At 39.1% G+C, this 25,891-nt stretch overlaps 1 protein-coding gene across 2 annotated transcripts in view; it reads right to left on the bottom strand.

The window, feature by feature from the left end:
- Positions 1-22,945, bottom strand: part of SGCG (sarcoglycan gamma) — an 81,545-nt gene extending 58,600 nt beyond the window's left edge. The window contains exons 1-3 of one of the 2 annotated variants that reach the window (XM_025364598.1): positions 22,792-22,901; positions 12,127-12,155; positions 5,653-5,847 (exon numbers count right to left, since the gene is read on the bottom strand). In XM_025364598.1, coding sequence (XP_025220383.1) covers positions 5,653-5,847 — 195 coding nt within the window. In that variant the 5' untranslated portion in view covers positions 12,127-12,155; positions 22,792-22,901. Of the gene's footprint in view, positions 1-5,652; positions 5,848-12,126; positions 12,156-22,791 lie in introns of both variants that reach the window. The other variant, XM_025364597.1, reaches the window with a different exon arrangement.
- Between the last annotated feature and the right edge of the window lie 2,946 nt (positions 22,946-25,891).

Genomic DNA, 25,891 nt, shown 5'->3' with positions numbered 1-25,891 from the left:
CTGGTCACTTGCATATCTGCATTCTTTTCTAAGTTTTAAAAATCCTTTTCAAATGATTATATTAATATAATCATAAGGCTGAAATAAATGTCATTAAGATGCCATCTAATAACATTTTCCCAGCTTCCTATGAATGATCACTAATTGCTTAATGACAAAACATTTATCTAAGGAAATATCCACAAAGGCTGTGTAGCAAGGGTTTACTTTCTTGCTAAATGAAAAGTTCTTAATGGGAAAGTCCTTAATGGGGAATTCCTAATTGCTAGTTTCCAAAATGAATTAATTTTAAATCCTTGTTAAGGAGAAATCTACCAGGGTTTCTTGACCTCCTAAAAAGGGCAATGTTACTTATTACCATAATAAATGAAAACAAACAAAACTTATCAACAGAGTATTTTATAGAATTATAAGCTTAATGATAACATTTAGTATTATTATTCTTCCTTGATCACTTATATCTTTTTTCTCAAATAAAAGTGCCCCCAAGATTTAATTACCAGAGTTACTATAATTAGCTTAGAATCATTCATCTTACCTTGATGATAACCTAAAGCTACATTCACTAAAATGCACTAAAATATTTTATATGCAAAGGTTGATAACTCTAATGGTCTTCTAAAAACTCAGTATCATTCAAAATTAAAGATGTCTTATTTTAACATGCAGATATGACCCATGTATATTATTCTACACTCGTGAACGCTGTAACAAACTAATATTGCATATTATTTTATAGAATGAAAATATAATAAGGAAAAAGCATAATAAGGTACCCTACTACACTGATTTCTTTTAATAACTGCATTCCTGACTGATTTAACTATTATAATGGCTAACAGGGAATATTTTAGAATCTTTATGCTCAGCATCAGTTGTTACAATGTCCTAAATATCACTTTATATTCAACAGATGTCTTTTCTGGAAATTGTGAAAATTTCTCTTACATCAAGTTTTAATTCTAAGAGTAGAATTGGATTTGTGAGATACTAGTAATTTGGGTTCTTTCTAACCCCAGCTGGGCAGATAAAAGCAGGCTCGGCCTTATTTGAATTCAGATTAATACTCCTGTCAACATTTTGCTCTTGTCTTCTCTCTTTTTTTTAAACTTTTAATATTCTTTGGTGTCCTTATGCATTCATTCTGTGATGTTTTACTGGCTTTCTCTCCTAATGTTAACTTGGCATTGTTGAATACATCATTTGTAGTTAGTTTTACCGTTTTCTACAGTGAAACATTAAAGCATGATGAGGTGTTTAAATGACAGTACATGTAAACTAATAAAGGTGCCATTGCTACACTGTTGAGGATCTGAGCAGAGAAAGCCATGCTAAACTTTGTTAATTTGAAAAAATTATGGGTTTCCCTATATTCTAACAACTGGATGGGTGATAGATAAGCAATTACACCGAGTTTGGGTAAATAATTATATGGTAGTTGTTACAAGCTCAACACTACGCAGATCTCTGCAAATGCTCAAAGCCCTATTTAACTTTACCATTTCAGTGTCAAAGTGCTCAAAAGAGTTCTTTTATAGACATATTAAAAGTTCTCTTACAGACATACTTCTTTGGGATGTTAATGTTCAAGAAAATACATTGGTTTATATATGAAAATAAAAAAGAAACTGGTTTCCATTCTTTTGGATAAATATCTGAAAGTGGAATTGTTGGATCATAAGGAAGTTTGATTTTTAATTTTTAAAGGAATTTCCATACTGTTTTCCATAGTGGCTGCACCATTTTGCATTCTCACTGACAGTGCACGAGGATTCCAATTTCTCCACATCCTTGCCAATATTTGCTGTCTTTTGTTTTTTGATAATAGCCATCCTGACAGGTGTGAAATAGTAGCTTATAATGGTTTTGATTTGCATGTCCCTGATGATTAGTGATGCTGAATACTTAGGCCATTCTATGTCTTCTTTGGAGAAATGTCTATTCAGATGTTTTGTCCATTTTTAATAGGGTTGTCTTTTTGGTCTTGAGTTATAGGAGTTCCTTATATATTTTGGAAATTAACCCCTTATCAGATATATAGTTTGCAAATATATTCTCCCATTTCATGGGTTGCCTTTTCACTCTGCTGATTATTTTCTTTGCTGCACAGAGGCTTTTTAGTATAGTGTAGTCCCACTTGTCTATTTTTGCTTTGGTTGCCTGTACTTTTGATATTCAAGAAATCATTTCCAAGACCAATGTCACGAAGCTTTTCTCCAAATATTTACTTCCAGAAGTTTTACACTTTTAGGCCTTATGTTTAAATCTTTAATCCATTTTGCATTAATTTTTATGTATGGTTTCAGATAAGGGTTCAAATTCTTCTTTTGCATGTGAAAATCCAGTTTTCCCAGCACTGTTGAACAGACTATCTTTTCCTTATTTGATATTCTTGGCACCCTTGTCAAAGACCAGTTGATCACACATGCATGGATTTTTTTCTAGAATATCTATTCCAGTGGTCTATATGCCTTTCTTTATGCCAGTACCATACTGTTTAAATTATGATAGCTTTGTAATATATTTCAAAATCAGGAAGCATGATGCCTCTAGCTTTATTCTTCTTTCTCAAAACTGATTTGGCTGTTTCAGGTCTTTTGTAATTCCACATGAATTTTTGGATTGTGTTTTCTATTTCTGTAAAAAACATAACATTAGGATTTTGATGGGAATTGCACTGAATCTATAGATCACTTGTGGTAGAACGTACATTTTATTAATACCAAGTCTTCCAATCAATGAACATGGGGTGTCTTCTCATTTGTGTCTTTAATTTTTTCATCAGTATTTTATAGTTGTCATTATGTAAGTCTTTCATCTTCTTAGTTAAGTTTATTTCTAGATATTGCATTTTTTTTGATGTTATTGAAAATGGGATTGTTTTTCTAATTTCCTTTTCCGATAGTTTGTTGTTTATCCAAAAGAATGGAAATCAGGAACTGGAACAGGTATCTGCTCTTTCATGTTCATTGTGGCACTATTTATAGTAGTCAATCAAGATGTGGAAAAAACCTAAAAGTCTACAGACAACAGATGAATAAAGAAAATGTATATCCATACAGTAGAATATTATTCATCTTAAAAAAGAAAAAAGTTCTGCAATGTGAGACAACACGGATAAACCTTGAGGACATTATGCAAAGTGAAATAAGCACAAAAGGACAAATATTGCATGTTTCCACTTATATGAGGTATCTACGGTAGGCAAACTCATTGAACAAAGAGTGGAATGGTGGTTACCAGGGGCTGAGGAAGTGAGAATGGGTGCTATTAATCAATGAACTTCACATTTCAATCAAGCAGGATGAGTAAGTTCTAGACATCTGCTGTACAACATTGTACCTATTGTTAATGATATCATATTGTACAATTAAAATCTGTTAAGAGGGTAGATCTTGTGTTAATTTTGTTCTTGAAATAAAATTTAAAATAAATAGAACATGAAATCTTATATTTTAAAATCTTTCAAATCAGTAAGAATTAAAACATATGTTAATTTACGATTTACTGTTTCAAAACATATGGGATAATTACAAAAGTAAGAAATCAAACTTACGCACCTATGAGAATTACATCATTTATGTCATTCCACTTTGAGAATAATGATGCAAAGTCTAACTGGCATCTTCCAATTAAGGCCTGGCATTTTCTGTAGGTTAGTGCCTTTGGGTATCTTGCCTTTTGATTCCATAAATGTTAGTAGTAGTTTTTCTTATTTTGTTAAAGACAGCACTAAAGAATCCTGAATACTCACTACCAATTAGCAACAGGTTCCTAACTGAAGAAAATACCACACTCGACCATATCTCAGTAGAAAGGGCAGGGGATGGGCAGCTGCGGTGACGGCAGGAACGTCTGTGCTAATGTCTGTGGGGAGCCCTTCTCCATCAGTGAAATGGACTCAGCTGCTGGCACAACTTAATTTAATCCACATTTATAATACCTCAAAGTTGTTTTAGATGCCACATGACAAGATTATAAAGTAGACATATTGTCACTTTACAGTCAAATAGTTTACAAAATTAATTCACTCTTATTTCATAAATAATGCACATCATTCATTCCAGATAAAGTCTGTCCTTGCTCAGCACGTGCTGGGCTGTGGGTGGCTTTTCCTCATTCCTGGGCCCTTCCATGGGCCTCCTACTCAGGACACTGCCTCTCTTAACCTTCTGCATAACTGACAGTCTTACAGCAGGCTGATGCAGGGCTCTCTATTCAGAGTTGTCTCTGGCAAATCCCATAGTTTATAATTTGAGGACTTTAACACTGCTTCAGTCTCCAGAAAATGTTAAACTATTTTATATTTAGATATTAAAATTTATATGATGTGCAAAAACATGTACCCTGTTAGTTGTGCCACTTTCATGAAGTAACATTGTCCAATGGGACTAAGTACTAATGTGATGCTGTAGAAATAGTGATTTTATAAATTTTAACCGAGAAATCACAACTTAAATTGGATTAATTTGAATATATTTACATAATTGTTCATATATATTTATAATATTTATAATTTATAACAGCTTATATTATATATTTATATTGATTGCATTCATATTTACATCAAATATACTAACACAGTTTCAAACTATATTTTGATTTGATTGGTATTTTACCTCTTTGCATATATAAAAACAAAAATATTTATTATGTCAATAAAATAAATAATGTATCTACTGGCTAGAACTATAGTGGGATAGAAATACTTGCATAGAAAGTGAGGAAGAATAATAATAGAAGGTGTTTCAGAATGAATGACTTCAAGCATTGTTCTCAGAAAGAGCCTGTGCAGAGGTGAAGGTTGCAGTGAGACAAGATTGCACCACTGCACTCCAGCCTGGGCAACAGAGCAAGACTCCGTCAAAAAAGAAGGAAGGACGGAAGGAAGGAAGGGAGGGAGGGGCCTGGGCATATATCACACCTTCAGATGCATGTAAGCAGCAGACTGACCTGCCTGCGATGTTCTCTGCAATATTTTTGTCTCACTGTGGCTATCTTGTAAAATTAAGACATTCTACATTAAGCATTTTTTGAAAAGTACACAAAATATTATCAAAGAATACAAAATTATGTAGATCTTTAAAACATAAGAATGTTTAAAATAGAATATGAATTCCTTAGGATTGACGTTTTAGTTACTAAATCTGTTGCTGAATGCTGAAGTGTATACATGAATTTACTGTCTATTAGTAAAGGGTCTTTAAAAAATGAAAGTGTAACTTGATTACCTGTAAATAAAAAAAAATTTTAAAGGAGAGTGCCATTTAAAGTAAATATTTATGAATTAATGAAAATTAAGAAAATTATTTATACAGTTTTACAAACTGATGAATTAAATAATCAGTAAATAATCTTGACTCAATCAACCACAAACTAAAGACTATTACAATATTCCCACTATATAGAGATGACTAATGAAAAAAATTACAGCAAAAATACACAAAACCAACACACTATAGTTCACAATGAGGTTTCAGGAAAAGGGAAAAATGTAAATGCTACATACATATTTTGCTCCTGAAATTCTGATCCAGATAGCAAAGAAATGAATGTTAATCACATAAAAGGAAACTCCTATCAATATAATATAGACGAAGTGATACAGTGAACAAAACAAGAACATGGTTACCAGAAAACAGTGATACTTACTGGAGAAAACCACATGACTTTAAGAATCCAAATTGTAAGAGCTAAATTCACAACGAGGATGATGAGTAAAAGAAGAACAAACAAGTAGAGGCAGCGCTTTCTCCAGCCATAAATGCCAATTTTGTAGACATACGGATTCTCTGGCCTCTCTATGTGGGTGCCTTCTGTGGCTGTAGTGTACTGCTCACGCACCATCTGCCACGGGTGTGTTCATGAGAGGAGAGAGAAAGAGACAGAGAGGGAATGAAGGAGTCAACTTGTTTGTTAATACTGATTTACTATGAGCCTGAAAACATATTTTTCATCCCAGTCATAAATTTCCAAAATTAATGATTTTTTAAAAAGATAATTAAATATTATTCTGAAACATGTCACTGTGTTTCAATCACAGGGAGATATTTAATCTGTCATTTAGAATATTTTATGTATGATAAACATTTGAAATCTAGTGACCATATTTTCAGATGTTAGTAACTTCAGATGTTAATAAATTCTCTGTATCTATCAAAGTGCTTCAGGGTTAAACTTGGAATTGAAGCATTAACCTAAAATAATCAAGTTACCAAGTTCTACGAAGGTTAATTGGGAGGAAAATCAAGCTGGTATCTTTAAAAAGGAATCCGTGGCCAGGGAGGTGGCGCGCGTCTGTAATCCCAGCACTCTGGGAGGCTGAGGTAGGCGTCTCACGAGGTCAGGAGATCGAGACCATCTTGGCTAACATGGTGAAACCCCGTCTCTACTAAAAATACAAAAAATTAGCTGGGCGTGGTGGCAGGCGCCTGTAGTCCCAGCTACTTGGGAGGCTGAGGCAGGAGAATTGCTTGAACCCAGGAGGTGGAGGTTGCAGTGAGCTGAGATCATGCCATTGCACTCCAGCCTGGATGACAGAGCGAGACTCCATTTCAAAAAAAAAAGAAAAAGAAAAAAAAGAAAATTAAAAAAAGTATTCATTTTTCCCTTTATACAAAGAACAGAAGTACTTCTTAGCTACAAAGTTAAAATGGGAGATTATGAAGACTTTCCTGATGGTAAATGTAGTAAAAAGATGAATCAGAAAAATATAAACACTCTTCTCTGGGATTTCTTTTGTGCAAAAGTCACACATTTATTTTTAGGGGTGATTTGGAGTTGTCCTTGTTAAAAATAAGTTACGGTCTAAAACAAATCTTTAAATCTCCTTCCAATTTAACGACAGGCATTTTCACATATTCTGATTATCTAAAATTAGGCTATTCATCACATAGTATTTTCAAATATCCAGGACTGACAGCCAGCATGATTCAACCCCTAAATGTTTAATGATTTCATAAGCGCATTATTCATTGACTCATTTCTTTGAACTCCTCCAGTCTTCCTTAGATCACAGCCAGCGGCTCAAGCCAAAGTACCAGATGTATCCCTGATGGTTCTCTCTTCCCTCAAGCCCCACATCAGCAAGTCCTATCAATTCTAACTTTCATATATATCCAAAATCTGTCTACCTCGCTACATTTCCATTGCTACCGCACTAGTTCAGGTTACTCTGACTGCTCTCAACTACACTGCTGAAAAATCCACTTTCATTCTTTCCCTTCTTGAAAACCATTCCCCACCCAGCAGCCAATGTGTAAAATGTAAGTAAGCTCCAGTCACTCTATTTTTCCAAACCTTCTGATGGCTTTTCACCACAGTGACAATGTCCAAATGCCTCTATCACCTAAAAGACCCTATCTAAGCCGGACTTTGCTGATGTCTTTGGCTTTATCTACCACCATTGTGTCCTTTGCTCACAAGACTGAAGCGAAGAGTCGGTACTCTTCAACAGACCAGGTTAATTCTCACCCTAGGACCTTTGTCCCGGACTCGGTCTTCCCCTGCTGGTCCTGCTCATCTTTCAGTAGCAGCACACGTGCCATCTCCTCAAAGAAGCCTCCTTCTCTGGACACGCAGTCACTCTCAACCACTTCCCTCTATTATATTTATTTCAAAGTGCTTATCATCTGAAATAATGGCTCCAGAATTTCTATAAAGGACAGACTAGGAGAGCGCAATTGGATGGGGAAGGGTGGCCAGGGAGTCTGAACCAAAAGCAAGCACAGTACTTACAATATTGCTACAGATGGACACAACCAGCAAAGTTTTCTAAGAACACATGTGAGTATATTTCTATTTCTACATATTCCTAGTCCTATATATATAGTTTCCTATTATTGCTGTAGCAAATTATCAGAAACCTAGTGGCTTAACACAATTTTATCTTATAGTTGTGGAGGTCAAAAAATAGGTCTTATGAGTCTAAAATGAAAGCGTGGGCAAGGCTGTGTTTTTCTGGAGGTTGAAGGGGAGACATTGCTTGCCTTTTCCAGCTTCTAGAAGCTGCCCACGTTCCTTGCTCGAGCCTCTGTTTCCATCACACCTCCTCCTCTGGCCCCGATGCCTCTGTCTGCCCCTCACAGAGACCCCTGTGATAGCACCGCGCCTGCCTGGATAACCCAGGATGGCCTTTCCCTCTCAAGAGCCTGAGCATAACCACACCTGCAGAGCCTCCTCCTCTTCCACGTAAGGTGACCTCTTCACAGGCTCCAGCGGTTATTAGAACACAAATGTCTCTGGGGGCCATTATTCTGTCTACTGGATAATGGTTTTGTTCACCCCTACGTAACATTGAGAAAACTTCAGTATCCATTTAAAACAATTTTGTCGTGGTTTGCTGGAGAGCTGACAGCAATCCTGTGATGAGGACAGCTCTTGGATCCCCGAAATCAGCACCTCTGCCATGGTCTTTCACGTGGGTCACTGCAACAGCCACCTGACCGTCCCCCTGCCTGTGCCTCTAAATCTCCTACAGTCGATTTCTAACGTAGAGGCTGGAATGGTCCTTTCAAAGCATGCGTCGGTTCATGCCCCACCTCTGCAACAAACCTTCCTGTGGCTTCCCATTTCACTCACAGCAAAAACCACACTCCTCACCCCCGGACATGGTTCCCTGCCTTCATCCAGTCCCTCTCGCCCTGACTCCTCCTGCCCCAGGAACAGTGGTCTTACTCGACCAGGAGTCCCCCAAGTGTGACCCCACCTCAAGGACTCCACAGTTAGAATTCCCTCTGCCTGGAAGGTCTCCCCGATGCCTGCATGGCTCCTCTCAACTCTCTGTTCCAAGATGGCTTGTCAATGACCTCCCTGATCATCCTATTGAAACAACAGACCCCACCAACACCACCACAGAGCTCCCCGGGCTCCTCTGACATTTTTTCTCCTGCAGCACTTAACTCCCCAGGCATACTACGTATTTTACCTACGTATTTGATTGTAAATGCTAACCCCCCACATATAAGCCCTGAGAGGCTGAGGTTTGCAACTATTTTGTTATTTTGTTTTACCCTCGGCCCCTAGAACAGCAGCCGACATGTAGTATGTGCTTAATAAATATTTGCTGAATTAATTACATACACATGTTGAAAGGAAAAATTCCCAGACTTTTTTTTTTTGTTTTTTGAGACAGAGTCTTGCTCTGTTGCCAGGCTGGAGTGCAGTGGCATGATCTCAGCTCACTGCAAACTCCGCCTCCGGGGTTCAAGTGATTCTCCTGCCTCAGCCTCTCAAGCAGCTGGGATTACAAGCACACGCCACCACACCCAGCTAGTTTTTGTATTTTTAGTAGAAACAGGGTTTCACCATGTTGGCCAGGCTGGTCTCGAACTCCTGACCTCAGGTAATCCACCCGCCTCGGCCTCCCAAAGTGCTGGGATTACAGGCGTGTGCCACTGTGCCCGGCCAACCCAGACATTTTTATTCAAGCATACAACAAGCAATAAAATAGGTTGGGAGTTACTTCAGAATTTCCTTAACTTTTTATAATGAGTCAATTTGAAGCTTGTGCATAAACAGGGTATGTTTAGTGTGATTAGTTGTTTAGGACTCAGAAGACTCAGCAAGATCTCCTTCAGTCTGGTGAGGTTCTCCCAAAAGAGGGGAGCCTGGGGAATATGCTGTCTTTGGCTCTTGAGTCCCCCTACATCTGCCCACTTGCCCTGCTGACAGCTTGAGTAAGAAGCTGGACCCCACATCCCTGGAAGAAAATACTGATCACACACTGGTTTTTGGAAGCTGGCGACCTGCCTTCTAGTCCTCCCATATTTGAGCTGTATTTACCAATCTTTTTTGTTTTTAAAAAGCTTGCCAGCTGTAATTCTTTTTATATCGTGTTTTGTGATAGGCTTCTTTAACGTTTTTAAAGTGCCATCTACCAGTGTTGACTGCATTGTGTAAAAAAGTCCTTTTACTCTCGATAAGCCTGAGTTAAATCGCTAGGTGAAACATTCAATTTAAATATTTCTCTAAAAAGTTGATTTTGTTGTTTATATTTCTCACAACTCACAAGTGGCTTTCATTTTTATTAGACACTATATTACATTTTTGCCAGGAGAGACTTTCAGAGGCTATCTGGTTCAACCAGCTTCCTTTAGGTATTTACTCAAATTAGGCTTGAGAAGAATATCAGTGCTTCAGCACTTGGGGGTCAGGCAACTGCATTAGTGGTATTCACGTTGGCAAGAAACTGCACTGGAATAACGCACAGCACTTTGTGATCTACTTACAAACCCTTTACAAAACATAATTAGTGAAATAAGTGTATTAGAACTTAAAGTCTATATTCCAAGATAAAGAATTCTAATTTTTAATGTATCATGAACTAAATTTATTTTCATAGACTCGTTTATTAAAACAAATTTTGTCATTGAAAATTACATTATTTCTCCTGCTAACCATCCTTCAAAGTATGTTGGTGCTATACTTAATTTTTTTATTTTTATTTTGAGACGGAGTCTCACTCTGTTGCCCAGGCTAGAGAGAAGTGGCATGATCACGGCTCACTGCAACCTGTACCTCCCGGGTTAAAGCAATTATCCTGTCTCAGCCTCCCGAGTAGCTGGGATTACAGGCGCCGCCACCACGCCCAGCTAATTTTTTGTATTTTTAGTAGAGACGGGGTTTCACCCTGTTAGCCAGGATGGTCTTGATCTCCTGACCTCGTGATCCACCTGCCTCGGCCTCCCAGAGTGCTGAGATTATAGGTATAAGCCACCGCACTCGGCCATGCTATACTTAATTTTGATTGCTTTTCAATGCATCTCTCAGGTATAGTTTTCAATCCTTTAATGGATAGGGCTCCAGATGTGAAGCACTATACTTGTTTTGGTATAAATATCTGCTTTTATATGCTTCTGAATTCATGATCCCAGGTTTGTTATTTAAAACAAAATGACCTTAAGGACAGATAATCTGTCTTCTACATTATTTGATTCTTGTCATAGCATATAATATAGTGAATCGAACATAGTGTCTACTAGGTAAATGTCGCTAAATGACATTCTTCACTTCAACCAATATTTATTGTCATGCCTAGTTTGGGTAGGTCATTATCAAGAGTCTAAGATAGAAAGATTATAAATGCAAGGATAACGCCCAAAAGGAGTTAATATCGTAAAATTTTTGAAAAGGTGAGCTTGAGAAAGAACAAAACAGATCTTTTAGAAATGAAATTTAATTCTAAGAACTCAAAGAATGAGTTATAATAGTTTAAAGTTATCTGTCTGATACTGACTTTGGTATACCACTTTGGGTTTCAATATTTTTCTAGTACAAATTTCCACCACTTTGCTTTCAACAGTTCATTGAACAAGTATCTACAAAGCTTTCTGTTAGTGTTATGTCTTTTTTTTTTCCATTGGGATTTTAAAAAGTTTTTTTACTTTTACTGTTTTCCAGATTCAGAATGATTTTCATAAATTTGAATTAATTTATTCTGTTTGTGAGTCAGTGTCTGTTTTCAATTGAACTTATCTTCAGTTCAATTAGAAAACTCTTGGCAATTGCTTCTTTAACCATTGTCTTCCCTACATTTTCTCTAGTTACTTCCATTGGGGCTTCAGTAAGATATATTTAGACCTCCTCATTCACCAGTCATGTTTTTTAAACTTAGCTTTATATTTCCACAGCTTTATCACTCTGCTGTTTTCTAAGATCTATCTTCCAATAGACTAATTCTCTTTGCAGCTGTATGCAATCTGTCAGATACAGAGTAAGCCATCTTTGCAGTCTTCATGGGAGATTCACCTGAGTGTCAGGGATGGCATTCTACCTGCCTTGGGTAAGGTCCTTTCTGGCCACAGGGCTTGCTGACTAGGGGCTTAGCAAACCTCTGATAGCACTTATGATGTCAATCTGAAAACTCCTGAAAAATTACCTTCCACAGTTTCAAAAACCGTCTTTCATAAGCCATGTCACCTAGCTCTAATATCCAGATAGGTAATTTCTTACTAGGTAACAAGCACCATCATGGTGCGTCATCCCTCTGAATGACAAGGTCACCCGTGTGAGAAGTCAATTACAACAATGTGACTGGGTAACCGTGACCAGTATCAGTTATGTGCACATAATAGGCAGTCAGTAAGTGCTTGTTGAACGCATGAATGCATAGGGAGTGGGACTTACCCTACAGGTTGTGATGATACAGCTTTGTGCTACAGTAACAACAACAAAAAAAATGAACTAGTGACAAATAATTGACAAGTGAAAGAAAATAGAGAGTCTAGAAACAAGCCCATACACACGGATCGTAATAAGGCGATGAAAAGTGAGAACTAAGAGACATCCCGTCTATACAAGTTGCTCTTCCAGAAGGCGAACTGGCAGGGAAGGAGCAAGCTACTGTGCTGGTTAAATTCAGGCTGCCTATGTTATGCTAGTCTCGAGAATGACTGCATGAGTTTTACCTCTATTTTCCTTTAAACTTCCAAGAAACATCTCATCTCGTGCTAATTAATGGCAGTAATTCTCAGTGTGTTTTCTGCCTCACTGTTTGCATCATAACTTACATAGTTCTGAATGAGCTCCAACATTTCGGAAAGGAGGAGGAGAGGGGAGGTGCCTGTCCTAGGAGATGTGTGGTACAAAGAACACCATGGCAGATAAATTGGGAAAAGTATTTGCCTTAAAGATAGGACAAGGTTAATATCCTTAAAATATAAATGATCTCAACTCAGCAAAAATAGAAAAAATTCCAGTAAAACTCAAACAATGAATATGCCTATACATCAAAGAAACACACACGACGAATAAACATATCAAAAATGTTCAGCTTCACCCTGAATTAAAGAAATGCAAATAAACACCATCACTGCAGCAGTTTTCAAAGATTAAGGGAAATTTAAAAACTGATAATAGGTAATATTGGCCAGGTGATTGAAAAAGAGACATGCTGCTCCTCTGATGAAGAAAGTGAAAGTTAACATAAATCCCCCAAAAGATACTGGGCACTAAGTATCAAGAACATCAAACAAACAATAGTACTTCCAATTCTAGTAACCTACCCAAAGGAAACACCTAGAAATGAAAACTACAATTTGTGCCTAAAGATACTGAATTTACCATTATCTGTACGGGGGCAAAACTGGACATTAAATGAAGAAGGATTAAAATTACAGTAATTAATTCATCAAATTATTGCAGTATTACAAAACCAGTATTTTGGGTATGTGACGTATGTTTGAAAAACATATAATAACCTAGGGAAATTCTAGTGATATAATGTTAAATGAAAAGTTAGAATACATACATATTAAAATATATACCCATAGGAAAAATACTGCAAGGAAACTAAAAAATTATTAATAATTTCCTCCTAGAGTATACCTTTTTTCATTCAAAATAGTATTTCCCAAATTTCTTTTGCATTTTTTTCAGATTTATAGAATTGATATATATATATTTCTTTTACAATAGTAAATTCAATAAATTTACCATACTCATCCCAACTTCATTACTATATTTAGATGACCAAATAATTTCAAGAATAGTTCTCCTTTATCCTTTAGTCAAATTGCTCAGCACAGCACACAAAATATAGCAAAATAGATGGATCATAATTATCAATGTCATCAAAAGTTATAATCAGCATAATTCCCAAATTCACACATACCCTTATCACACACACACACATCTAGATTAAAAGGTCAACAAATCATTCTCTTCTTTACAATAGGATTGACTTTTAAAATAAAATGGCAAACTCTGCCATTTTAAAAAGTTCCCTACAAAATACACCAAACCAACAGAACAAATGCCCTTTAAAATCTAACAGAACTGAAAAAAGAAAACACCTTTATTCAAAAGGGCAAGTGACTAAAAGGGGAAAAAAATAAAATAAATAAATAAAACAAGCTCAAACCCACAGGCATACAAATGTTAGCTTACAAAACTGGTCTTGTTTTGATTTTTACTTCAGCTATAGGCTCATTTTAAAACACAGTTTTATATTTACACAAGTAGGCAATTCAGACAAACTTTTCTCATTGCTCTGTCCTGGTTTTTATCAGGTGCTCTCAGAAATCAGAAATCTAAAGCTTTTGTGGTGTCATTAGGTAGTACTTGACTAAGGAATAATACCAACATCCAGAAACATTAACGAGTTAGCAGAAACAAGACGCAGAATGGCAACTGAGCAAGACCAGCACTTACGGACACCTAGCCTCTTAACCAAGACCAGTTGTTATTTGGTACCAAATCTCCTCCAGCTCTTGGCATGATTTATACCTACCATCAATCTCTGACTTAGTGCCCAAATAGCTAATGGTTAAGTTAGTAGTTGGCTGCAATGAGAGCTGAGTTAATGTTAACAAAGAACTATATGGAGGAACTGTTGGATGCTCAGCTGTAACCCTGTGTCTGCTTCAGTATCCTATTACAGTGGGCGCCTACTGTTTTCTTCTGTATCCTATTACAGTGGGCACCTACTGTTTTCTTCTGTGTCCTATTACAGTCGATGTCTACTTTTTCCTTGTGTACTCTGTTATAGTGGGCACCTACTGTTTTCTCGTCCATCCCTAGAACACTCCTCAGCTCCACGTGGTTGTGGTCCAGGTATCGGTCATGTGGGCACATCTCCAGTAACACAGGTGTGTATGTGGCACATACTGACCAATCAGGGTATATCAACAGTCCAGACATGGTGAATACCATTAGGAAGTCATGGGACACAAGCAAGCCAGTGTCGGTTGTCTCATAATTAATATGAATGCTCCAAGAGAGAAGCTGGCCTCTGCTATCAGAAGTTAATGGACCTAACACTGCAGTGCCAACATTCATCCCTTAGCCACTTGGAGAGAGACTGCCAGAGAAGAAATCAGGAAGAATGAGAAAAGAGGGAGAGAGGGTGAGAGTAGGGGTGAAATCCTAACAACATCATGTGAGATCCTAAATTCAGCACTAAGTTTCATCTTCACCTGAACTTCTTCGACTTGGGCTTCCGTCACTTGCATCTGAAACAGTCCTGGTTAATACACATAGCAAGAGGTGCAAAGGCAGGACGGCTTATGATGGTAAACCACGGAGTAAGAACACCTTCGACCAACATGATGAGTAATGCTTGCAACTATTTTTGACCTATTTTCCTTCCGCACCAAACAGGTCCTTCTAAAGAACACACAAGTCTTTAGATAGAAGGATGTGTTTCCAGAAGTTATTTTGCCATATTTAGCTTTGGCTAATATCAGTCAGAGGGATCACACAACCTCCTTGTTTCCAAATCCAATATTCACTTCCTATTTTATTTCTCTCACTTTTTAAAATTCATTTCACCGCCAGGGGCGGTGGCTCAAGCCTGTAATCCCGGCACTTTGGGAGGCCGAGACGGGCAGATCACGAGGTCAGAAGATCAAGACCATCCTGGCTAACACGGTGAAACCCCGTCTCTACTAAAAATACAAAAAACTAGCCGGGCGAGGTGGCGGCGCCTGTGGTCCCAGCTCCTCGGGAGGCTGAGGCAGGAGAATGGCGGGAACCCGGGAGGCGGAGCTTGCAGTGAGCTGAGATCCGGCCACTGCACTCCAGCCTGGGCGACAGAGCGAGACTCCGTCTCAAAAAAAAAATAAATAAATAAAAATAAAAAATAAAATAAAATTCATTTCACTCTTCATTTTATTTGAAATGGTTGGCTATTTCCTCCTTGAAAACACTTTTTTTCTTAAAATCAGTATTCTCCTAGTTTTATCCTCTACCTTTCTGGACTTTCTCAGGCCCTTTCATAATCTTCTCTTTCACTCCGGCCTCTAAATGGTGGGTTTTGCCTGAACTGGTCTAGGACCATCTCTTCTCTTCCATCAATCTTTCAAGGTGATCCTATTCATTATCATGTAGTTAAACATTATTTATAGGCTGACGGTTCCCAAATTTTTATCTCTACCTAAAACATCTCTGAACTCTCTAATCTGATAATTGCCTGTTTGACATCTCCACTTGGTATTTCGAACTGAACTTGTTAAAAGGTAATTTAATTTTCAATAACTCTCCCCTCACCTCCTGAATTTCCCCCCTTCCCTTCTCTATTCCCATCTCAGTCCATGGCACCGGCCATGCCCAGCTGATCATCTCAGAAGCCTGAGTGCCATCACAATCCCTCTCTCTGCCACCTCACGTCTACTTCATCAGCAAGCCCTGCCTGCCACATCCTGAGGACAGCTGTGCTCATCCTGGCCTCCCCATCTGCACTGCCCCTGCTTCACTCCAGCACTGGTGGTGCGGCCTCTTGGGGGTCTCCTCCACCCACTCTGCCTCTCTTTACCCAACCTCCACACGGCACCCAACAAGAGGACCATTGCTGCCCTGTTTAAAGTCACTCGTGGCTTCCCACTGCACGTCTGATGAAGCTTCACTCCATCTGGACCAGCCAGCCTCTCCAGCTCCATCTCACCTCACTCTGCCCTTCTCAGGAGCACCAGCCTTTCCATCCCTCAAACGGAATAAGCTTTTTCCTATCTTACAGTCTTTGCACACATTGTACCCACTACTGGGAAAACTGGTCCATACCACCTGGCCACCACTCTGTCCTCCCGACCTCGGCTTTCCATAAACACCTGCTCTTGTCCCTTTTATCCTGTACAATCTGCAACTGTGTCCTGTTCGTTTCCTTCAAAGTTCCTTTTAGAACATAATGATGCATTTATTTGTTTTACTTTTTATTGCCTGGTCCTCATTAGGCTCACCTCCAGGAGGACGGGAAGGGTGTCTGTTTGTTTATTACATAACTGGCACCTAAAGTGGGGTCTGGCACATAGTAACGGCTCCGTTATACATATTTGTTAAAGGCAGGCAGAATAAAGTATATTCTCATCTACTGTATTGATCAAATAGACTTCCATGTTTAGGATATAGCATTACAATTAAAAACCTAAATTATTCTATCTTTACTCATACTTCATACATCTCTCATAACTGTTCTTTAATAAAGACCCTAACAGCCGGGCACCGTGGCTCACGCCTGTAATCCCAGCACTTTGGGAGGCCGAGGTGGGCGGATCACCTGAGGTCAGGAGTTCGAGACCAGCCTGGCCAACAGAGTGAAACCCCGCCTCTACTAAAAATACAAAAAATTAGCTGGGCGTGGTGGCAGGCACCTGTAATCCCAGCTACTCGGGAGGCTGAGGCAGGGGAATCATTTAAACTCCGGAGGTGGAGGTGGCAGTGAGCCGAGATCACACCATTGCACTCTAGCCTGAGCAACAAGAGCGAGACTCCGAGACTCCGTCTCAAAAATAAAATAAAACAAAACAAAATAAATAAAATAAAATAATAAAGACCCTACCAACTTCAATAGAAACAGCAGCATCCCTCAATAAGACCAAGCAGCCACTTGAAGTCAGCAGGGAGTGCTTCTATCAGAGGACACAACGTGAGTCCCAGTCATCTTCAAGCTGCTGCAATCACTTCACCTCCTCATACGGGATACCACTGGTGAGGACACGACGCACCATTCTGACAAGAATTGTCTGGGAAGAATATGTTTGTCACCTGGACGGACCAGCAAGGCATTTGCTGGTATTCCTCTGGCCATTTTGGGAGCAAATGCTCAGCCATGTGTGAACCACAAGTGCATTGGGACTGGTTAGGGGTTGGTGACCAAGGCTAAGACCCCTCAGAGTTGAATGTCTGGGTCACCCCAAGGCTACTCAGACCAGCCAGGGTGTTAGACAAGAAAGAAGAGAATGCTGAATGGGTAGGTGAAGGCGGTGGGAGGGAAAAAGGATGGATAAGTCTCAGCTGCAGTCATGAGACCATGTGCATAAGGGGAGACGCTAGTTCCTGTCATTAATATTCCCTCAGCCTTCCCCCAGGAAAAGAGAGATCAATCAAACCCTCGGAGGAGCTGTTCCCAAATTAGGTAAACAAGGCAAGAGGATCTGAGTGATGCAAGGGGTGGACTCTGGTGCTGTGTCACCCCTGTCACGCTTCAGAACCAAGACACTCCTCCCTTCAGTTGTGGGCGTGATGGCTGATGACGAGAATGACTTCAGACTGCACTAAGCTGCCTCACCCATGGCTGTGTTTCCCCACGAGAGGCACACTCCAGCGTTTTATCAGTGCACTGGATGAAAGCCCGGCCCCCTGCCCTGCAGGCAACAGCCCTGCATGACTGCAGTTCCGTGGCAGCTACAGTGCTATCCTACATCTCCTTCTGCCCACTTTGCCACCTTTGCTGTCCTACAGGGATTTTTTTTCAAGATGGGTTCCAATACATGGCACGCATGTCTCCAGCTTGGAGTCTCTTTCCCAGGGAACCTGTCTAAGCCATTGCTGTTGGAAAAATTGGAATTTAAAAGTGATCAGGGGCCGGGCGCAGTGGCTCATGCCTGGAATCCCAGCACTTTAGGAGGCCAAGGAGAGCAGATCACGAGGTCAGAAGATCAAGACCAGCCTGGCCAACATGGTGAAACTCCGTCTCTACTAAAAATACAAAAATAAGCTGGGGCGTGGTGGTGGGTGTCTGTCGTCCCAGCTACTCTGGAGACTGAGGCAGGAGAACTGCTTGAACCCAGAAGGCAAAGGGTGTAGTGAGCCAAGATCGCGCCATTGCACTCTAGCCTGGGTGACAGAGCGAGACTCCGTTTCAGAAAAATAACAAAACAAAACAGTGATCAGGTACACTGATAGATTTCTCAGAACACTATTCAACTTTATCTATGTGAAAGTTGTCAGGATCAAAATGGTGTCACTAATGTTAAGAAAACTCTGACAAATAGAACCAGGGAAGATCATAAAGAAAAATTTTTTATGCTTATATGCTGATAACATAAATTATCACAAAAGATTGCAAAAACCACAACCTTAAATACTTCCGCGAGGACATCTGCCTGCAATCTCATACAGATTTCATAATCATACCGATTAATTTCAGAACAATTGTGTAATCCTCATATTCCCACCGCAATGCTCTATTCACAAATGAACATCTTTTCTTTGGGAGCTTGCTTGTTATTTAGGTTGACACTATCTCACATCAGGTTTCCTGGAAGCAGCTTGAGATGCGGATTCTTGTTCAGGTATTGTATTAAGGGAATGCTCTCAAGAGGAAGGCACCAGGCAATGAGGGAAGCCGGCTAGGTTAGGAGAGGAAGCTGGGAAAGGTGTGGGCTGAGGCCAAGGACACTTCTTAGAGAAGTCAGAGACAGAGAGAAACAGAGAGAGAGAGAGAATTAAAAAGACCCCCTTACTGGTCATCCAGAAACCAGTTCATTACATACTAGCCCTGTGAGGGGGACCAGCCTACACTGCAGTACCATTTATCCTGTGTAGACATGACTCTTAAATTTGATGTTATTTACAAAGGATAAGGGAGTTTAGAATATTCTTAAAATTACAAACGAACGCTGTGTTTAACCAAACAGCAAATAAAGTAGCCTGTAATCTATTTTATAAATATTTTGATTTTTATACTAAGCCTAAAATTTTTAAGCAAATCAACTATCACTGCCCCCCTCAAGAAAAAAAAAACCTTCAATTTGCCTAGTCCCTAAAAATTGCGTATAACTAAATTCTAACTCTGAAAAACGTTCACACAATATTAAGTGAAAATTTTGAGAAAAGGAAGTTATTTCAATGTATCAATTATGCTGTGCTTCTTTTTAGTTACAAGACTAAATGCAAAAAGAAATTCCTGAGGTACACTTAATTAAGTTTCTTATTAAACGTGGTATATATGTATTTTTCCTATGGCCTGACAGTTCATTTAAAAAATTTCAGATGGCCTCAGGGCCATTATTCACTTCCACCCTTATTAGCACCTTTGCTTTGGGATATGAATGGGATGATTTAAAGTGACTTTCAAATGTTGCCAAAATACACACATTCAAATGCATTCCAGTATGGAGACAACACACTTGTATTGTTTCACCAAGGTTAACATTTTAGAGTATTTTGTATCAGCTGGGCATGTTGGCTCATGCCTGTAATCCCAGCACTTTGGGAGGCCGAGGTGGGTGGATCACTTGAGGTCGGGAATTCGAGACCAGCCTGGCCAACACGGTGAAACCCCATCTCTACTAAAAATACAAAAATTAGCTGGGCATGGTGGCGGGCACCTATAATCCCAGCTACTTAGGAGGCTGAGGCAGGAGAATCGCTTGAACCTGGGAGGTGAGGTTGCAGTGAGCCGGGATCGTGCCACTGCACTCCAGCCTGGGCGAAAGAGACAGACTCTGTCCTCCAAAAAAATAAATAAATAAAAATAAAGAGAGAATATTTTATATAAAGTTTTTGTTACAAGCTAAACTGTTGAACGAAAGGAAGATTTTCATGGGAAAGGAAAACAGTCACTTGCCTTTCTTTCCTTCATAGACCTTACCATTAGGGATAGGCAGGTGGCCACCGGGAATGCCAGGAGGGTTATTTGCATCCTGGAATGCACACGCCCCTTCTGAGCAGCCATGGCTGCGTGTAGAGAACTTCCTCCATAGAAACAGCAGAAATAGCCCCAGCCTGGAGTCTTCTGCCTGCTTAGGGCTCCTTTCTGGTGCGCCTTCTTAGGGGACTGTGAGGAGCAGGTTCAAGCTCCTGACCAGTTACCGTCATTTTCCCGTCTTCCTGACTTCCCCGCTGTGTGGGGTCAGGATAAGAGGGTGCATTGAATGGTGATGACCGTGGAAGCTACTATTTACTAAGAAGTCAGAAACTTTCTAATTGTCTTATATAAGCTAGATTTGATACTTGCTAAAATGGTAGCTGCTACAATGCAACTTCTCTCACCTTACAAATGAAGAAACTGAGACATATAGAAATGAAGTAATTCATACAAGGTCAAATGGCAGTCTGGCTCCATAGCCTAAACTTTTAATCATAGCCTCTTCATTGATGTTAGACTTTCCAGAGATGTTTCTCAAGTAAAATCAATTGAGCATTTTAAAAAAAGAGTTAAACAAGTCACGAAGGTGAAGCTGGGTTTTAAGGTGCCCTTCACTGCCGCCTCCACTGTCCCTAATCCATTCTCCATGTCAACTGCAGTGATCCTATCAAAGCACCCACGTGACTGCGCTGTTCTCCTTTTCTAGAGGTTCAAAGGTCACACCGGTGCTTAGGATGAAGCACAAACGCCTTTGGGCACAGCGAGCCCTCCTTTGTCCCGTTCCTCAGTGGTCCTACACACCAGTCCTACTGAAGTTGAGTAGGCACTGAGATTTTCACAGATTCTGAGAAAAGTCTTGAGACCTTTACCAATCCACACATTACTAAATACTCCTGTACCAATGTTCCCGTAAAACTATCTACAGCATAACATAAACAATTAAAAATGAAGCCGGAATCCGAAATGGCCAAAGTAGCAAGCGATGGATCCTGCAATCCTCATGAAAATGTCGTAGAGCTATCTGGCTCTGCAGTAGGTCTGGAGAAGAATAAAGCCAGACAGATGCTACAGAGGCTGAGAGAAGAGGAGGGAAGGAGGGAGGGAGAGAAAGGAAGGTATCATGAGGGTCAAGGCGGGTTCTGAAGGAGCAGGACAGTAGCAGAGTCATCCTCAGGATGCTGTAGTTTCTCCCTTCCCACTAGGAAACCACAGCCCTGGCACCTCAGCTGAGAAGACGCAAGGGCTGTGATGAGGGAGTGCAGGGAGATCCTCAGGTCCTATAAATTATGCAAAACTGAACACACTGGGCACCCACTATAATTTATTATTTAATTTTTAATGCAATTTAATAACAACTTAGTTTAATGACTAGCAAGTACATTTTTTAAAGGACAATATGGCACAATTTCATTTTCGGCATTTTAACTGCAAGCTTAGCTGATATCTTTCGGACACCTGAATTTGTTAGTCCTTGGAATGCTATATCTAACTACATTGAAATGCTACTTTTCATTTGTCTTTGAAAGACAATCTGAAATGAATCCTAGAACCTAGAAAACGAACCCCAACTTGTAGCACTACTTTTTAAATTCCGCAAAGGTGCCTCTTTGTACCTACAAAATGTTTGCAAGAAAATAAGCAAAAAATAAACAGTGTATTCTGTGGTTCATTTTGTACTGGTAGCTACTCCATCCTGCTGGCAAATCTTTCAGTCAGCTGAGTTATATTTTCCCTTATTATTTTTTTCTAAGCCTTCCTTTAAAAAAGTTGTGTTTGCTAGTTGTCATATATTAATTTAGAAAACTCAGAGAAAGAACTCATAACTTCAGTAAGCTGAAGCATTAGCACATGTGTACTTTTACCCTACTTATGTTTATTTTTTCATACATATTTTGAGCAGCATTTTATATCTTCCAGATTTGGGGAAAGAAACATTCTTCCCTTTTTCACTCCAAAAATAGCGAAGGAGTCAGGTTGCTATTTTGCTCTTGTTTTGTTTATTTCCAACTTATAAAACCACTGGACTTTTGTTGTCACTCATTTTAGTTTATTTCTTAGTGTCTACAACAAAACTATCAAGAAAATCTAAAGCAAATGTAATTCTACCACTAAAGTTTAACAGCAGAATTACAAGCAGGTGATCTTAAAGATGATACTTTGTCTAGATTAACTACAGGATACACTTCAATGCCCAATAATACAGAAATGCTACCTTTGGCATTCTACAAATTAAAAATATTAGAAATATAGGATTATGCCAAAACTACAGAGCATATTAGTAGTCAGAATAACTTAGTTGAAATGAGAATGCTATTGATATTTGATATATCATTATGTTCTGATACACAAATTTATTCAACATTGTTTTAAATTTATTAACTATTATGCCACCAAAGAAGAAAGAATATTAAGAATCCTCATAAGTGTTTGGTTTTTAGGTTGTACTTTGTATTGATATAAAATCCAAGTTAAAACTGAGCGCTTACCTTAGCTATTAAGAAAAGTGCACTGGCGAATGAACTACTGTCGGCCTGAGCTCTACCGAAGACAGAATGTTTCAAACTTTTCCATGACTTACAGAAAGAGAGCAAAGGATGAAGCTTCAGCAACTGTCCCTGGAGAAAGCGCTCTCACGAGTTTAGCCCTGTCTCATGTTTCATCCTCTCACATTAGCAACAGGCGTGTCTAATTTTACTCAATGACATAAACAGTTCATACCACACTTAAAATTGTTTGGGCACCAATTCCAGGACATAGCTCTTTACGTGCCAAAAACAAACCAAAACACACAAACAAGAAACCAAACTCTTCTTGTTACAAAACCAACATTTCAACATTTAAACCCTAAAGCATGATAGTCTAACATAATTATAACTTCCTAAAAAAACCTTTACCTCAAACAAATAACAAAAAACTTCTAAGACTAATTTCCATTAGAAACTAATATTGATAAAATTTTATGAAAAATCTCTTCAAATTAATATGCAAGTTAGAACTTGTGACTATATATATTACACATATACTAGTCTCATCCAAATGCATATTACCATGTAACAGTGACTCTTTAAAAATCACTTTCCCTGAGCCTTTTTAAGTGAAAAACGTTAATATCTGAGGAGAAAATCCTAAACAAAGATCACCATAATAGAAGGTAAACAAACTCTGCATGTTAAAATTATGACCATTCTTTTCTAGGAAACTCACATTTCTATTATGTTTAACAAATGATGTGAATGTTACAACGTGATCTTAAATTGTCTTTATCTTCATTTAAGAGTAATTAGGCCATTCCATTTTATAAGGTGTAACGGCAATAGAATAAATATCCAACTTCTGAATAATTTTAATATTTTATTTTGCCTTATTTTTATGTGGCCTGGTGTGCAGCATGAACTAAAACTTACTAAATTATATACTTCATATTTGCATTTTAGTACTAAACCTTGAATGTAAGAAACAGCGCCTTAGTATACACGCACACAGAGTTGGGAACAACAGATACTGGGGCCTACTTGAGGAAGGCGGGAGGGAGAAAGGTGGGGATCAGAAAACTGTTGGGTACTAGGCTTACTACCTGGGTGATGAAATTATTTGTACATCAAATCCTGGTGATATGCAATTCATCTATGTAACAAACCTGCATATGTACCCCTTGAACCTGAAATAAAAAATGAAGAAAAAAAGGAGCAATGCTGTAACAATGCATATGCTACATTTTCATTTTATTTTCTTCTCAGGACACTTCTCTTCATTCTGCTTATTCACACTCTACCACAACTTCTTTTGAAATTTGATGCTTCTATCATACCAACAGCTGCAGGCCTTAAATTACAAGCCGATACAGCTTCAAATAATCTTACATTTGTAAGACATTTGAAAACCTTTCATGAATTCTCTGCACATTAGTACTTCTACTTTGGGAATTCAGCTAGACATAAAATTGTAGGACAACTCTCAATTTCAAACAAAAATAATATATTAAACAATAATGATATGAAATGTATTTTTGTATCAGTGTCTGTCTGAAAAGTCAAAGTCTGAAACTGCTAACTCGATATTCTGATTGAAATGTCATGCATTTAAAGGTTACAACTGAGAGACCTTTTCATCAATCGTAAATTGGTTTTGTTGCAATGAACTTTTCAATGTTTTGGGAACTGCTTTGTACAAATATTAGCCAGGCGATGTGTTTGATCCCCACTCATATTTACAGATTCATTTAATACTATCCACACCTATGTTTAGCAGGGCAGAAGAATGACATAAAGAAGCCTTTGATTTTATCAGTTAGTTGAAATTATTAAAGCAAGACCTTCAGTTTGTAATGTAGGCAGCTAAGATTGTAATGCGCGCGCGCACACACACACACACACACACACATTTTGAAATGTTCTCAAAGGAATCATAACATTTTAAAGCTCCAAGAGACCTTAAAGAAATCTAGTCTAACACTCATTTAGGTGTAAAATAATTGGTTCCAGATTACAAAGCTGGTAAGCCTATGGGTGGAAGTGACTTCGAAAGTCCTTAGGCCTAACGTACCCATTTGGTACTTGGGGGCTCCACGACAAACGTGCTTCCAACTATAGTCCTACGAGCCTATGGGGACCTTTCCTGGCTTCCCCCTCATTCTCCCTCTGCTTCCATTCTTGACTACTACAGTCATCAGTTAGCGCTGACCTTTCTTCCTGACATCCTCTCATCAAGCTCTTCCTTCAGTTTGGGCATGGATAACCCTGTTGCTGGCTTAAGCGGTTGGGTTGGGGGGGATCACTTTCAGAACCAGTGAAAATAGGGAATTTCAGTAGTGATGTGGTCAGTTTTGGAGAAATCATTTCTACTTTGAGATGAAGTAAGAGATGAGGTTATCTGTAGAGGGAGAATGTGGAAATGAGGGAATGAGAAAGTTCAACATTTGAAAATAACAGAGCATTTTAATGATTTGGGTTGTCAATTGACTAGTGAAACATATTAGGCCATGTCCAAGGCCCAAGTGAAGTTGACAAATATATGGATAGCAGTCTCATTTTAATAGTTCTCATGACTTTGTAACCTAACTGCAGTCATGGATTACTGTGACTAAATCCCTCAAAACTGCTCAGCCTTTCCTCCAACACAACACACCTTGTCTCTCCACAGTTCCTCCAATACAACACCCATTGCTCTTTCGTCCGTCTTTCCTTCCTCAGTTGACGATGCCATCCCCCAGAAGCTCACAGAAGGCAGCAGACTTAGGGCTCTCCCTCACTCACCAGTCTGCCAGTCACTAACTTCAGTGGATTCCCTCGCAGGACCTCCTGCTCTGCCTGCCCTCCCTCCTTGTTCCTGCCTGACTTAGGGCCTCACCTTCTCTGGCATCGCCCGTTGCCATAGCCAAGTACCTACTTCCTATGCTTCCAGGAACTGCCAGCCCCCATCCTATACACCTGGGGACTGCCAGAGGAATGACGAGAACAGGTAATTCTGCCCGTATTACTCCTTGGCCTAAAGACCTTCAGCGAGCCTCCAGGATGCAGGACCAAGTTCTTGACACATGCCTTCAGGGATGGGCCCTGTTCATCTCTTCTGTGCCTTGTACTGGGGAGT

This window comes from Theropithecus gelada, chromosome 17, assembly GCF_003255815.1.
Source record: "Theropithecus gelada isolate Dixy chromosome 17, Tgel_1.0, whole genome shotgun sequence".
NCBI lineage: Eukaryota > Metazoa > Chordata > Mammalia > Primates > Cercopithecidae > Theropithecus > Theropithecus gelada.
Note: the sequence above shows the minus strand (reverse complement) of the source record. Positions and strands in the feature narration are given on the sequence as shown.